General features: G+C 39.0%; 1 protein-coding gene across 42 annotated transcripts in view; it reads right to left on the bottom strand.

Annotated features, from left to right (window-relative positions):
• The window catches only part of SGIP1 (SH3GL interacting endocytic adaptor 1), a 211336-nt gene that overhangs the window by 100890 nt on the left and 95562 nt on the right, over nt 1-14884 (bottom strand). For 17 of the 42 annotated variants that reach the window (XM_055117665.2, XM_063600579.1, XM_063600582.1 and 14 more), the window contains 3 exons: nt 10382-10406; nt 3653-3709; nt 612-666 (listed from right to left, as the gene is read on the bottom strand). In XM_055117665.2, the coding sequence (XP_054973640.1) occupies nt 612-666; nt 3653-3709; nt 10382-10406 (137 nt within the window). Of the gene's footprint in view, nt 1-611; nt 667-3652; nt 3710-7457; nt 7530-9309; nt 9394-10381; nt 10407-14884 lie in introns of all 42 variants that reach the window. The other 25 variants (XM_063600615.1, XM_063600569.1, XM_063600558.1 and 22 more) reach the window with 3 other exon arrangements.

Below are 14884 nucleotides of genomic sequence, written 5' to 3' on the forward strand. Positions count from 1 at the left end.
ATGGCAGAAAATCAAAGCAAAACATACAAAAGTAAAGGAGGAAGGGGTTAGAATTTATTCACCTTTCCTCAGAACATGATCAAGGATGGTGAATTTCAAGAAGCAATGGTTCTAATATCCTACATTTTTGCTGCAGTTGACCATTTGTTGTGTCATACTCAGCACACACAGACAAGCACATGTGAGCTTACTCATCTACAGAGAGAGGAAGGCTGCTTTATGAATGATCCTCGATGAGTTTTAAATGCATCAGTGTGACATGCTTTGCCCAGAGTTGAATTGTAGGGAGAGGACAGTAAGAGCTATTTTCTAGTCACTGTAAATGACAATCATATCAGGGATTAGCGGACAGCTCAGTACCCACCATTTCCACAGTTGTTTTTTTAGCACGTTTTTCTCTTTCTCCTCTCTCTTTTCTATGAATAGATTAAGGCAAAATGCCTGCTTGCTAGAGCTCAGGGTGTTCTCAGTGCTGTTTATTCATCTCTAATATTAGGGATAACAGGACTTGTGAAGATTCGGTTATTTTATTACTTTTGTAAAATCTGAATTTATCCTACTGTTTTCTGAGAGTGAATGAAAATTAAAATAAAAAAATAAAGAAAGGATATAGCCGGGTTCCTCGGGTCTGATGCTGTAGCCTTCTTCATCCAGCTCAGGTGAGTTCTATAAAACACAAGTGCACATGAAGTAATTATTATCCTAACAGTGATCAAGAAATTATTTTTTTTCTAGAGTCTTCTATTTAAGGATATAGAAAAGTCTTTTCTTTTCTTTTAGGAGATGAAGTTTTTACTTTTGGAAGTGAATTCTGAGCAATATGTTTAGATATTTACTCAAGGATACTTGGAGAGTCCTCCTACTGGGAAAATAAACGAGGAGGAATCAACTGTCAATGAAAGAAAGCATTCAAGCAGAAATTAACATGCATTTCCTGTAAGCCAAGGACTGTGCTAAGCAACATGGGTGATAAGAAATGCAGATTATTTGTCCTCAGGGAAATTGAAGTGTGTTTCGGTAGGTAAAAATTAAAAAGAAAATACAGAACACAAAACACTTGTGTTAGACAGGGTTCCAAGAAAAGGAAATTGGTGAGGTTTAAAAGAATCAGGGAGGTCTTTATGGGTCTTTCAGGACAGACAGGAGAGGGCAGAGTAGGAGCTCCTTCTAGGTGGTAAGGAAGAGCCTGTTCAGAGACACCAAGATGGGAGTGGACACTGGGTGACTCACATGGGGAAACAGAGGGGCAACAGCAAGGATGACATGGCTAGAGAAGAAGCTGCACAGCGGGAGATGGGGAGATGAGACTATGGAGGCCAACAGGCCAGGGGAAGAGTTTGGACTTGAGGTAGCTACTGCAGCTTGTCAGCTAGGGTGGTGCATACTGAAAGCAGAATCTTAAGGAGTTCTGGAAGTATGTTCCAGGATAGCCTTGGGGCAGAAGAACTGGAGAAAGAAAAACTAATTTAAAACATGTGCATCGATTCAGGCAAGATGTGCTAAGGATATGGATCGAGTTATTGGTGGGATGGGATGAATCAAGGATGTTTGAAAGGATGGATTGCTGGTTCTTGGTAACAGATCAGTCAGTCATAGGAGAAAAAGCAGAGGGAAGGTTAAAGAGGAATCCAAGATTTCTACCCTCAAATTGTGGGAGAGTGCTGGTACTCCCAGTTGAACTAATTCTAACAGCAGACAACTAACATTTTTTGGAAAGAAGCAGAAAACATAAAAAGGCAGTTTGCATTGTTGGGATTAGAATGATCATATTTGGATTCTTATTATATGGTAAGCATTGTGACCCATATTTTACCTCACTGAGCCACATAACAAGCATATGTGAAAAGAATTATCCCATTTATCAAGGGGGAAAATAAGAGAAATCAGACGCCATTTCTCAAGGAAACACACCCAACAAATTTCAGATCTAGGTTTTGACCCCAGGTGTTTCAGACTATACCCTATGTCCTAGAGGGGAGGAAGATGAAGCATTTGTAGGTGGCCCTGTTGAAGTTGAGGTTATAGGTCTGTCAGTGAGAGAAGGCAGAGTTGGAGAGTTCGTTTTGGGAGTTAATAAAGCAGTAAAAATGTCATAACCATGGAGAGAGAAGAGGGTCTACATACCATGGAAAAAGCCCCCATTAAAAAAATCTTTTTTTTGTCTATATTTAAGGTGTACAATATGTTTTGATATGCATATACATAGTAAAATGACTACTATGGTTAAATTTACATTTCTGTTACCTTCCATAGTTGCCCTTTTTATGTGTGTGTGTATAAGAGCACTTAAACTCTTAGCAAATTTTTAGTACATTAGATGTCTAGACTTCATCTCACCTTACTGCAAATTTGTACTCTTTGACCTACTTCTTCCATTTCCTTTCTCTTTCTATCCCTGCTGACTACTTTTCTACTGTTTCTATGTATTTGACTTCTTTTTGTTTTTTGAGACAAAGTCTCTGTGTTGCTCAGGCTGGAGTGCAGTGGTGCGATCTCAGCTCACTGCAACCTCTGCCTCCCGGGTTCAAGCAATTCTCCTGCCTCAGCCTCCCATATTTGGCTTCTTTTTAGATTCTGCATATAAGCAAGATCATACAGTATTTTTCTTTCTATGTCTGAAACTCACCATTTTTTTGAGCATTTATTGTGGTCTTCCTCTTTTCCTCCTTCTTCAGTTCTCAGAGTTGCTTTTTTTTTTTTTTTTTTTTAAATACAAGTGTACTGAGGTAACTTACCTGCTAAAAACCCGTCCCTGGCTTCTCGCTGCATTTAGAACAAAAGTCAAGTGCCTCTGTGTAGCCAATAAGGCCCAGCAGGGCTGGCTCCTGCCCCTCTCTCTAGCTTCGCATTTGTAATTATCTTCCATTGGTCCCCTCTCAGCCACATGTTCTCTCCTTCCCAACGTTTGTGATTTGGGTGCTTCAAGCACTGTCTCATTTCAGGGACCTCATCAACTCTGTTCCCCCTGCCTGCAATTCTCTTCCCCCAAATGTTCAGCCTGTTAGCCTCTATGTATATGTTAGGCCTTTGCCCAGAGGGCACATCCTCCCTGAAGCCTTTCCTGCCAAAATCAGGTTGACTTGCCTCTATTCTCAAAGCTTCTAAGAAGTAGAACCAGGGCTGAAACACCCAGATTTAATATTAAAAAAGCATTTTTTGAACAAATACTACAGGCTAGGTAGGTTACTGAAATGTTTTGCAAATAATTAGCTCCTTGAATCCTTGCAACAATGACACGCGGTAACTACTGACTTCTTTTTTGCTACCCAGCAAATAACTACTCCAAGGCCACACAGCTGATATGTGTGGGGGCTAGATCGGGGTGTCCAATCTTTTGGCTTCCCTAGCCCACATTGGAAGAAGAAGAATCGTCTTGGGCCACACATAAAATACATTAACATTAACAATAGCTGATCAGCTAAAATAAATAAATAAATCACAAAAAATCTCATAAAGTTAGACAAGCTTGGACAAGATCTTAAACCCAGTTCTGACAGACTCTATTGTTCTTAGCCCCATCCTAAATATGCCAGACACTTCCTAATGACATGGAGAGCATTTCACTTATTTCTAAGTCCTATTATAAGAATGCCTCAACTCATTTTTAAACTGTAAAATACTTAATAAAGAGAAACACTCTTCTGATACTCACATATCTTTCCCAATCAATTTCCGCATAAAATCCATTTGGTGCCCCATTGCTTTTCTTCTGTAATAAATTTGAAAATGAATTTAGAAGGAAAACATTTGAATAAAAACAAAGGGACAAAGAACATTTAACTCTTATCTGCATTTAGCAAAAGCTATCAAAATCCAGCACTGGAAAGACATATTAGAGCAGTTTATTAAGGAGCCACATTTGTGTAATGGAATGGTAAATCTAGCTGCTGTGACACTGCATAAAAGGGCCTATGTACTTATTTCACAAAAGATTGTAGGATACTGAGGCACAGGGATATTAACGATGAACTGTTCAAATTTTATTCAGTTACTGAAGAATTAGCAGCACCTTTATTATAATGGAATCCTCTAAATCTGCAGGAGATATAGCCTTGTATATATGTATTTTAAATAGTAACACTTTTACCTCCATGCTGCTATTATATACAATTAGTTACAACATATTCAAAGAGTACTCATCCAAGTCATTAACTAGTCTTTTAGCATTTTAGCACTGACTCAATTTTTTTGTAACTATCCCTTTGATAAAACACAGAGTAAGTCAGCTCTAAATCAGTTCATTCAGTTCCTAGTTATTAAAAATAATGTTTTTTTCAAATGGCTTTTCTTATCAAATTTTAAAAATAGAATTTGAGGATTAATGGTGGATTTTTGTCATCCATGTGATCTGTCCCTCCATGAGCACGCATCATTGCAAGTTTACTGGATATCAGCACTACTCTCTTCTTAAAGTTTTCTTTGTCCCCTAGTACAACCATGACACATGGCCACAAGCACTTGAGCAAAGATGTGGCATCACCCAAATAGATATTGCCAAGATTTTCTATGTCTTGTGAGCAAACGACAAACACAAATCACGCTGGTAATGGAGGGTTCATTCAACATTCTTATATTTAGCACATGGAGCAAGGGTATGTCACTGCGCATAGCAGATCTCAGAACAACACACATCAAATGGTGACGCATGAGGCTTGGACACAGGACCTCTAATTTTGCAATAACAAATAAAGGCCACTTGAACTGCAATGTAAACAACTAATACCCAATTTGACAAATGGGTGGAGAAATTAGATTTTTATGTTTGCACATAGGATCACTAGATAACCCAGAATAATCATTATCATTGAATAACAGTGAATATTGACTGGGCATTCTATGGACTAGCAGGGCTTTGGCAAGGGTGAATAATGCACAAGAAATAGATAATGTGTTCATCCCCTCTTTCTTCCAATATACTACCACTGCAGTAGAATTTACAAATACAAGAACTGGGCCATGCCTCCACAGACCAGCATCCATGGACATAAGGTCTGTGACCATCTCCCTCTTTGTCCCACTTCTGACATAGATTATTTGTATGCAGACTACATCATTTTAATCTTCCCATATAATTGCCTTCATTAAATTAGTGCTTCAGTGGTATTTTTTCTACTTTGAACAAAGGTCTTTGTAAAACCTGTCATACGAACTCTGCCTATGTGTACGTTACGAAGCCACTGTTGAGAACTGGTCCATTATATAATGTACCACTTAATAAAAATTATTCTCTCACTTGGGAATAGACAGGGCTCCTATTTTCTCTTTATCATATTTACTTTCTCTTTTAATTTCTGCTTTACCAGTCTGTTTGTATATGACTTCTTTGCAAAGTGCTCCACTCCTTCTTAGAAAGTATATATAATAAACAAGTTCAATATAGACATTTAATTTATATTGATAGGAGATCAAAAGGACTAAGCAGATTCCAGAGAAGTAAACTCATGAATTTTGTGATCTAGGATTGTTACCCAAAACCACAGATTAGATAAATTAATGAGTTCAAAATTTTCAAAGTTCTACAGTTTGCTTCCATGATAATCTCATCTTCGTAACTAAGGCCCTTAAAAACCAAGATGGCTTATATGTTCAGCTAAACAGTATATATATATATATATTTGTGTGTATGTATGTGTGTATGTATATGTACACACATATATACATACACACATACATACATACACATGCATATATATAAATAGACATACACAGATACCTACACACACACAGATATATATATATATATATGTATACTTGTTTTTCTTTCCTTCCTGACAACATATATCTAATACTGTAGAAAGAAAGGTGAGTTCTAAATTTGACGATCTAGGCAGAGTGAAAATTTCCCAGTTTGCATGAAAACCAAAGGAATATTGAGATAAAGGGAAAACAAAACTTGTAGAAATTTTTTCTTCAAAAATAGGGACACTTTAAAAACGAATACTAAAAACAAACAACAAATCATAACAATACATTATTTTTGGCAGATATTCAACACACACACACACACACACACACACACACACACACACACACACGGCTTTATTAGAGGAATTTGGTCTCAGTTATGCCAGTGGATTCTTACAAATATCTTTGGTTTCCCAAGTGAAAATTATCAAGTTAAAGCTAGGCCAGAGCCTGGATGGAATTATTCGGCTCAAACCCAAGAAAAAAACAATTCTTTGTTGGTTTAACCATTGAGAAAGGTGCAACTGTAGTACTAGTAGTAGTGAAGATAATGAGTCTATTGATTTTCAAATGGAAAACTTTCAAGAAGAAGAAGCAAGGAAGAATATCAGTGAAGTGGGGAAACACCACTTAAAAACCAGGCTTAAGAGTGAAGGAAATATCAGTTAGGCACCAACACATAAAAACGATTTTTCTCTTGGAATTGTAATTATATAGATTTTTACCTTTTCCTTTTTTTTGTATTTCTTAAAATTCAAAAATCCTACCTTAACATAAGTAACTTTTATAACTTGAATATGATTATTATTTAAAGATAACTGAGGCTCACAGTGATGCTAATCATGTCTTCATAGGTATTTTACTTTGGTTAGGCATACATTATCTGTTCTTAGATAATATGATGGGCTAAATAGATAAATATAGTGGCAGTTAAGTTCAATTATACATTCATCAAAATTCTCAGTTTCCATTGGGAATGCCTCTGGCTTTCAAAGTCAGCTCATGGCCAGGTAATGATCCTTGGGTGGGGCGTGTTAAAGGTACGTGACGTACTGCCTAAATATTATCTTTTCTCCACTGGGGTAGACTTGACTCACTTTGTAAATAATTCTATAGAACAGCATGGCCCAATAGAAATATCTGTGAAGATGGCAATGTTCTACCTGTGTGCTATCCAAGATGGTAGCCACTAGCCACAAGTGGCTATGAAGTACTTGAAATGTGTCAAGTGCAACTGAGGAACTGAATTTTAATTAAATAGTCACATGTGGCTACCATAATGTACAACACGGCTATAGGTACTACAGAGTTTGGGCTAGGGTCAGCATCCCCGACTCAATGTCCTTTGGTCAAATACACTGGCTCCTACAGATCAAGTTTCTGCCAAATTCCTGATGTTATTGAGACAGTGCTTATCCTAAGAAATGACTACTCAATTTATGTGGTAATATTTCTATTATAGCCAAAGGCTTCTTTATAGATAGTAGATTCTTTTTAAAATTTGAATTCCTGTCCTTTGTCGATGAAACAGGTAACACACATCTTTTATGTGTGATCACTCTTTAAAAGTATATTCAGATGTCAGTCCATGAAGTCTATATGGTTAATTTAAAAATTGGCCCCAGATATTCAAGAAGTCATTTGGAAATACCTAAGAGTTTTCTTAAACGGAGTAAATGAAAACTACTGTGTTTTCCAAATTTTAAATTGGGATTTTACTCACTGTTTTTTATAACCCTTTGGAAATTTTAAACTAAAATCTGTTTCCTTACCGAAACTTTTTTTCCTCCTTCACGCGCACACTCTGCTTTGCTATTGTAGGGTGGTTCGTGTGGGCTGGGCTGCTGGAATTGATTGTTTTCATGTAGAAAAAAGTGGTTAAAAGATCTGCTTGTTCTTCAAGACACATATAAAGAATTACATGGAGTCAGCAAACATACCATAGAAGAAACCGTCTCTAGGCCAAATCATACGGCCTACCAATCTTGGCAGGGTTCCTTAAGCAAAGAGTGGACTTTGGGGCCCATAATGAGGCTCTATTCAGCAGGCCAGCTTGGTTAGGCCAAGAGAAGAAGGGAGGAGGAGGAAGATATGTCCCAGGCACTAGGGACCATGTGGATCTATTTCTCATACAGCCAGCATTTAATTTACACGTAGAGAACAGGCACAAGGACACACAAGAAGAGACTGAATAAAAATGTTTGTATTTCTAACCTAAGTAGGAAAAGTTCAGTTTAGCCTGGATCAAAGCCTTCCTGTGGGTCACAAATACATACAGCACACACAGCTGATAGCTCCAAATCTGTGCCCTTTCCTGCACACCTGTTCAGGGTGATAAAAAATGACCTTCTCACAGCAAAGGCTATGACCCTGATGTTCCAAGTCTATGTGTGGAGGGAAACTGGAACTCCTTGGAAAAAAGTTAGTTTGCCCTGCATAAATTAGAGTTTGTGTCTAGGTTAGGATGCATTGTCACACTCGGACACCACGACAGACAGCTCTGCCAGTGATGGGTACATTCAGCCAGTGGGGAGCAAGGCCCACCTTCATGCATGCAGCCCTGCTGCGAAGCCTCTATAGGTTAAACCTCAGAAGCATTGTCACCAGAGATGAGCTTCATTCGATTTTGAGAAACTGGCATTAAATAAACAACAGTACATTAAAGCTTGTGTTTACCAAGTAGTTTATAAGCATTAGGTAGGTGCACCACCACCTGTAGTTTGTGGAACTACATTAATGAAACCACACGTTTCCACACTTGACATTCAAAAGGCAATAATTTGAAAGCTATATCAGCCAAGCAAAAGTGAACTGGGTCTATAGAAACAAGGGCTGAAGGAAATCAGTCTGAGTTTGAAGGAAAATCACGTTGGTATCTCTGAGAACTGAATGCAGACAGAAACTCAGTTAGCACTGGTTTCCAAAATTCAGTGACCATAGTAAACATGGAAAACTTGGAGAACATTTCTAAACGGTAAAACCAGCAGCTGGCTAATAATGTCCAATTACATATAAAGCCTGTTTCTGAGGAAGTGCATTTATTTTGAACGTAGCCTTTTCCAGAACAGGTCTGTGTTATTTCCTAAGAAATCAAAATTAACTAATTTATCTTTCCTAATAATCATGATCAGTGATATTTATGGCATTTCTAATTAAGTAACAAAGTGGGCACAACTGCTAATAAAGAACGTCATATGATTTGGAATGGTGAAGGACTTGGGGAACTCAGGCATGAAGCCCTGCCCTGGGGGGATGCGTCCCCAGAATGACTGCTGGGTTCATTAATGCAGCACATACTCATCATTGCCTGTCACGTGTCAGCTGCTGTACCAGGTACCAGGGTGCACATTCTACCAGAGATTTAAACTGGTGCTGCTCAGAACACAGAGAATACTGAAGCAGCAAGGGGGCCTTAGAGACAATGAGCAGGGGTTTGGAGAAAGAAAATAAGGACAAGACTGAGAGTGGCAGAGGTAGAGAAGCAAGGAATAGCAATCCAGTCTGGGAGCAGCAAGGATAGAAAGCAGAGTAGCTAACAGAGCTTTGCAAAGGTCAGAGGGGACCAGAGAACCCAGGGAGGGGACCAAGCCGGAAGCAAAGAAGAGACACAGAAGCAGAGAGTACCTGAGACAGAGTTAACGAGAGGGCTCTGAGCCAGAAGCAAGAGGTGAGGAGAAGCTGAGTCTTCTGGGTCTTTTTTTTCCCCTGCTGAATAGAGCCTTGATTATAGTGTTACCCAATGTCTGATCAATTTCAGTCTATTTTCTTAACATTTCATGGTAAGAACCACATGAAAGCAAAAGGCACCCCAAAGCTAAGAACCTTGAGTCAAGTGTGGAAGGAAAATTCCTGCTATAGCTGCAATTAACACCCCAGTTTATGTATAATATTGTGAAGGGTGATTTAAAAAAATTTTTAACCATCAGGTTTATTTTAGTTCCCACTCCAGCCCAATGAGCCTAATGTAAGTCCATTTTTTTTTTCAGTAACAGCTGTTCTTTTGAACCTTCTGAATAGGCATCTGATTTAGATTTGAAGGAAGTCATTTTAGGAGTCGGTGCAGACTCCCGTAAGCACAACTCGGATAAATCTAAGCCCATGCACCACGGACTTCTTTAAAAAGCAAGAATTCTGGCGGCCAGCAAGGAGTCAGAGTTAACTGTTAAATCTAAACCCAGTGGACACATTTTCCTCTTTCAGGCTGTAAATTCAGGCTTAAGTGGTTTTCAAGACCATCTCCTACTTTTGAATTTAATATAGAAAATGTATCTGCAGCACAACTACTAAAGGGGAAAAGCTTCTTTCAATTTTCTTGGATCTCAGCTTCATTACAACTTTGTGGCCTCTGTTGGAGAAAAACATTCTCCCATAATGAGCTTTTACATCATTAAATTGGAAATGAAATAACAGTTGATGGGAGCAGCCCCTGCGTGAACTGTCTGGCTTGTGACCCACCATCTGTTTTCCTGCCTGCTCTGGGGCAGGGTTTTAGGTAAATGCCATAAACAAGTCTAGCTTGACCAAGACTATGTTTATGTCCCATGCAATTAATATAGAAAATTCCAATAGTGAGAGGTCCAAAAAGTCATTCAAGCTGTTTTTTTCCCTACAGGAAAAAAAAAAAGGGCTTTGAGAAATTTAAACATAGCATATATTGAAGCACAAACTCAGTAAAAATGGTTATTTAAATACTTACAATTCCATCTCTATCTGGTGAACCTCTGTAACAAAAAGAAATTGATAGCTATTATGATAAGGAATCATTCTTGCCACATAGACTAAAGTACAACAGTAAGAACCATTAACCACCATCCTCCCCTTCCCCAGCATTCCCACCCCAGTAAACCTGGCTAATGAAAACTAAATCAAAACAAATTGGTTGAGTGGTATTTAAGTGTGGGGTATGTGTATGTGGGAAGGAAATTCTCATTAAAAAATTGCAGCCCAAAGCCACATGTGGGAAGGGTAGTGCCTTGGTTCATTTTTGAGAGGAGAGTTTATTAAAGAGACTCCACTCTAGCTGGCTCCATTTAAAACTATCCCACTCTAGCTGGCTAACTGTCCCACTCTAGCTGGCTCCATTTAAAACTATCATGAGGCAAGTAAACCAATTTGCTCTCTCATCTATGTATTTTTAAGAGATGGGGTCTTGTTATGTTGCCCAGGCTGGAGTGCAGTGGCTATTCACAGGCGCAATCAAAAGCGTACTACCCAGCCTTGAACTGCTGGGCTCCAGCGAACCTCTGCTCCAGCCTCCCGAGAAGCTGAGATTGCAGGAGAGCATCACTGAGCCCAGCCGTTTTATCTTTTCTTCTGCGAATGGTCCTGAATTGCCTCCTAGATGAAAAAGCTTCTGTGGTATTTTTCAACTTTATTTTGAGAATTGGTGCTTTCCTCCATATTTCTCTGTTTACCTCTCCTTCCATTATAGAAGAGCAGGAAATGGAGAACAACATTTTGCTAAATGTCTCCTTCTGAAGACTAAAGCCCGGGGCAGCTATTCTATGGTGGCACTATGCTGCAGTGGTCAAGAGCAAGGGCTTTCGAGTAAGATGAAGCTGGGTGTCCAAATAGTTCTATGACCTTGAACACTTAACCTCTCTAAGCCAGTTTAAATAAGGTAATATATAGACAGAACTTACAATAGTTCCTGACACATGGTATTCAAAACTGTGAGTTGATTATAATTTCTTTTCTCTTCCAAGATGTCTCTTCACTAGGAACACAAAACTGCCCACTTACAGCCACACTGGACTTTAGGGCAGTGTAGGAGAGGTATTAGAGGTATTTTGGAAAACTGGATTAGGATTAGAAGAGCAGAGGGAGAAACTAAAAGGTAGCCACAGTAATTTTATAACTTCCCATTTTAATTCAGTTTTTAAGAGGCTAAAACATACAGCGATACGTATTATGCTTGGAAAGGGAGCCTCATTATTTGGAAGAAAACCTTAATAAGTGCCTGAGGTGAACTTTGATGTCTTGAGGAGTTTGGTGTGGGGTTGGAACCATTCTTCAGAAGGTGCAATCAGGTAAGAAAATTATTGCTTCATGACAGGGAGGCAGTGAGAAGAGAGAGAGAGAGAGAGAGAAAGAGAGAGAGAGAGAGCAATGCAGAGAGTTGGTAGGATGCCATCTGGACTCCAAGGTGTGATTCCCTTTCCCCACCAACATCCCTTCAAAATTAGCAGAATATTCTACTTGGATTATAATACACTTGACAGAGTGCATATTTTTCATAACTAGTGAGTTCTGTGTCCACACAGATGCAGAGGTGAATCAGTGATACAGGGACAAGAAACAGAGAAGATTCTGATATTGAAAGACCATGGGAATTGACAGAAATCTTGAGACTTTTGGACATTACCTGGATGTGGAAATTAACCAGTTTGAAAACATTTTATTTAAAATAGAATGATAGGAAGAATCTTGGCCGACAAAAGTGCTTGTAATGAGCCAGGTGATTGGTTAGGACCAAAGGATAAAAATAATGAAAACATATTAATCTAAGAGAGAATGAAACGGGTGAGTAAATCCAGTGGGTTATCATGGTCATAGTAAGCCCAGGCTAGCAGGAGAGCACTGAGGATAGGTACCAATCCATACTCATCAAAGCCAATTCTCTTTTTGTATCTATATACTGAGTCATTCTTTTTCTTTCTTTCTTTCTTTCTTTCTTTCTTTCTTTCTTTCTTTCTTTCTCTTTCTTTCTTTCTCTTTCTCTCTTTCTTTCTTTCTTTCTTTCTCTTTCTTTCTCTTCTTTCTTTCTTTCTTTCTTTCTTTCTTTCTTTCTTTCTTTCTTTCTTTCTTTCTTTCTTTCTTTCTTTCTTTCTTTCTTTCTTTCTTTCTTTCTTTCTGGAGTTTTGCTCTTGTCACCCAGGCTGGTGTGCAATGGCACAATCTCAGCTCACTGCAATCTCTGCCTCCCAGGCTCAAGTGATTCTCCTGGCTCAGCCTCCCAAGTAGCTGAGATTATAGGCATGCATCACCATGCCCAGCTAATTTTGTATTTTTAGTAGAGAAGCAGTTTCACCATGTTGGCGAGGCTGGTCTCGAACTCTTGACCTCAGGTAATCCACCTACCTCAGCTTCCCAAAGTGCTGGAATTACAGGTGTGAGCCACGGTGCCTGGCCAATATACTGAGTATTTCTTACTAGGACTTCAACTTACTAGGACTTAGTATCTCCACATATGAGTAATTCTTACTAGGACTTCAACCTCTGCTAACGGAGCTGGGAGAGAAGTGATTGCATAAACTTTTTGGTAGGATGTGTTTAGAGGCATTGATCCATGTGGGGATGCCTTTGGGAACAGCAAGAAATAGATGCGGCAAAAGCTCGGAGATTGGCCTGGCTGTGGTGTTGCTCACTGTGAATCCAGGTACAAGGTCATATCAGTAGGGGATCTTAAATGGGAGGCACTTGACCTCATGCTTATTGCAGCTGTTGGGATGGTCTTTCACAATTTTTAATCAGAGAATCTGTGATTGTACATAGCAGCACTGGAGTCCTATTCTGATCCTTTGTCTTCTCGACTGATGGAAATGTGGCTCATGTGTCCTGTGGAGTCAGTCAGCATGGTGGCTAAGGGCACTGGCTCCAGTGCCAGACTGCATGGGATCAACCAATGTGGATTTCCTAGCTGCAGAAGCTTGGGCAAGTTACTTCACCTCTTTGTTTCTCAGTTTCTTCATCTATAAAATAGCCATCATAACAGCATATATCCCATAGGGCCATTAGAGGATTCAGTGGACTAACATAAGTGAAGAACCTGAGACAGTCTCTAGAACATAGTAAATGCTCATTAAATGTTTTCTAGAATAATAATTTTTATACAATATGACCCAGGTTAGGGAGTGAAGAGATTTTAGCAGCCTCAGACACTTGGGCATGTGTTCTAATTCCACTTTCTAACCCCCTCTAATGAGGTTTTATATTGTATTTTAAAATAATTTTTTTCTTTTTCATGGCAGACTTATTGTATTTGCTGACTTCTATTTTAAAAACAATCATCTACCATGGACTTTTGGCATCTATATTTTAAAGTTTCAGTTACCTTTTGTAACTACTGTCTTTTTTTTTTTTTACCCTCCTATCTGTCTGGATTTTAATTCTACCCATTGATATCTTTTCTTTTGGGTGATGAAAGCACAGACACTGGATTTTAGACTAGAATGTGGCCTCCAAGTCTTAGTTTGTGGGTAGCCTTCAGAAAGTTACTTAACCCCCTTTGGCACTGATATTTCTCTTTAAAATTGATGTATTACTGCTAACCTTATTTAATTACTAGGAAGACTAAAAAGGATATCAGCGCAACATACGTCCTGCACAGGGCCTTCCACTTAGCACAAGCTCGCTCCCTTCCTCTATCAGCTGCTGTAATGATGACCACATCAGGAAACTCTGGTCCTAACCCCACTGTATATCTTAGGAGGTTCAATCAGCTGAAGTTGGTGCTGGTGTATCTACCCTAGCAGGTTGCTGAGCAACCCGCAGTGAGTTGTAGCAGCCCTGAAAACAGTTTGCATGAACAAAGCTTCAATGATCACAGACAAACACAAGCATTTACTAAAGCTGAAGGGACAGCAAATTGCTAGAGTGCTTTCCCAACCCCTTGGCATTTATGATTTCTTTTCTGAGAATGATATGTGATCCAATTACAGAGTTCATGAAAGCATTAGGGAGTTCATGAAAAGCAAAGGCTTATACTGAACATACTAAACAGCTTGTCCTTTGACCATCACTGATGGTGGAACCAGCTTCAGCTATTTTGCTATCACATAAGTAATTTGGGACTCTCAAATGATAAGAAGTTAAGGAAGGATACTTGGGATTCTTTAAACAAATGTCTCGTTAGAGTACCTCAGAGAGATATTGGGCCTCTACCCGTAGCTGTGAGGAATAACTCAGTTATTTTAATAACTTTAGAAATGATGATGGAAGAGTAGTGCTTTGGCTACATGTAAATTAGTTCAGCCTGCCCTGTAGAGGTTGTTCAACCTTTTCTCTCTTGAGAAAGCTTTTTTCCATTCCAACTTTCCTCACATGCCAGAAATCTCTGGTGCAGTCAATTACAGACATTGTCTTCATTCAGAAATGGATTTGGTTTCCATGAACGATGTTCTCCTGAGATCCATCGAATAGTGTCCCACAAAACACCTGGCACTATATGAGTCCTATAATGCCTTCCCTTATATGACTC

This window comes from Pan paniscus, chromosome 1 (genome assembly GCF_029289425.2).
Source record: "Pan paniscus chromosome 1, NHGRI_mPanPan1-v2.0_pri, whole genome shotgun sequence".
In the NCBI taxonomy this organism is placed as follows: Eukaryota; Metazoa; Chordata; class Mammalia; order Primates; family Hominidae; genus Pan; species Pan paniscus.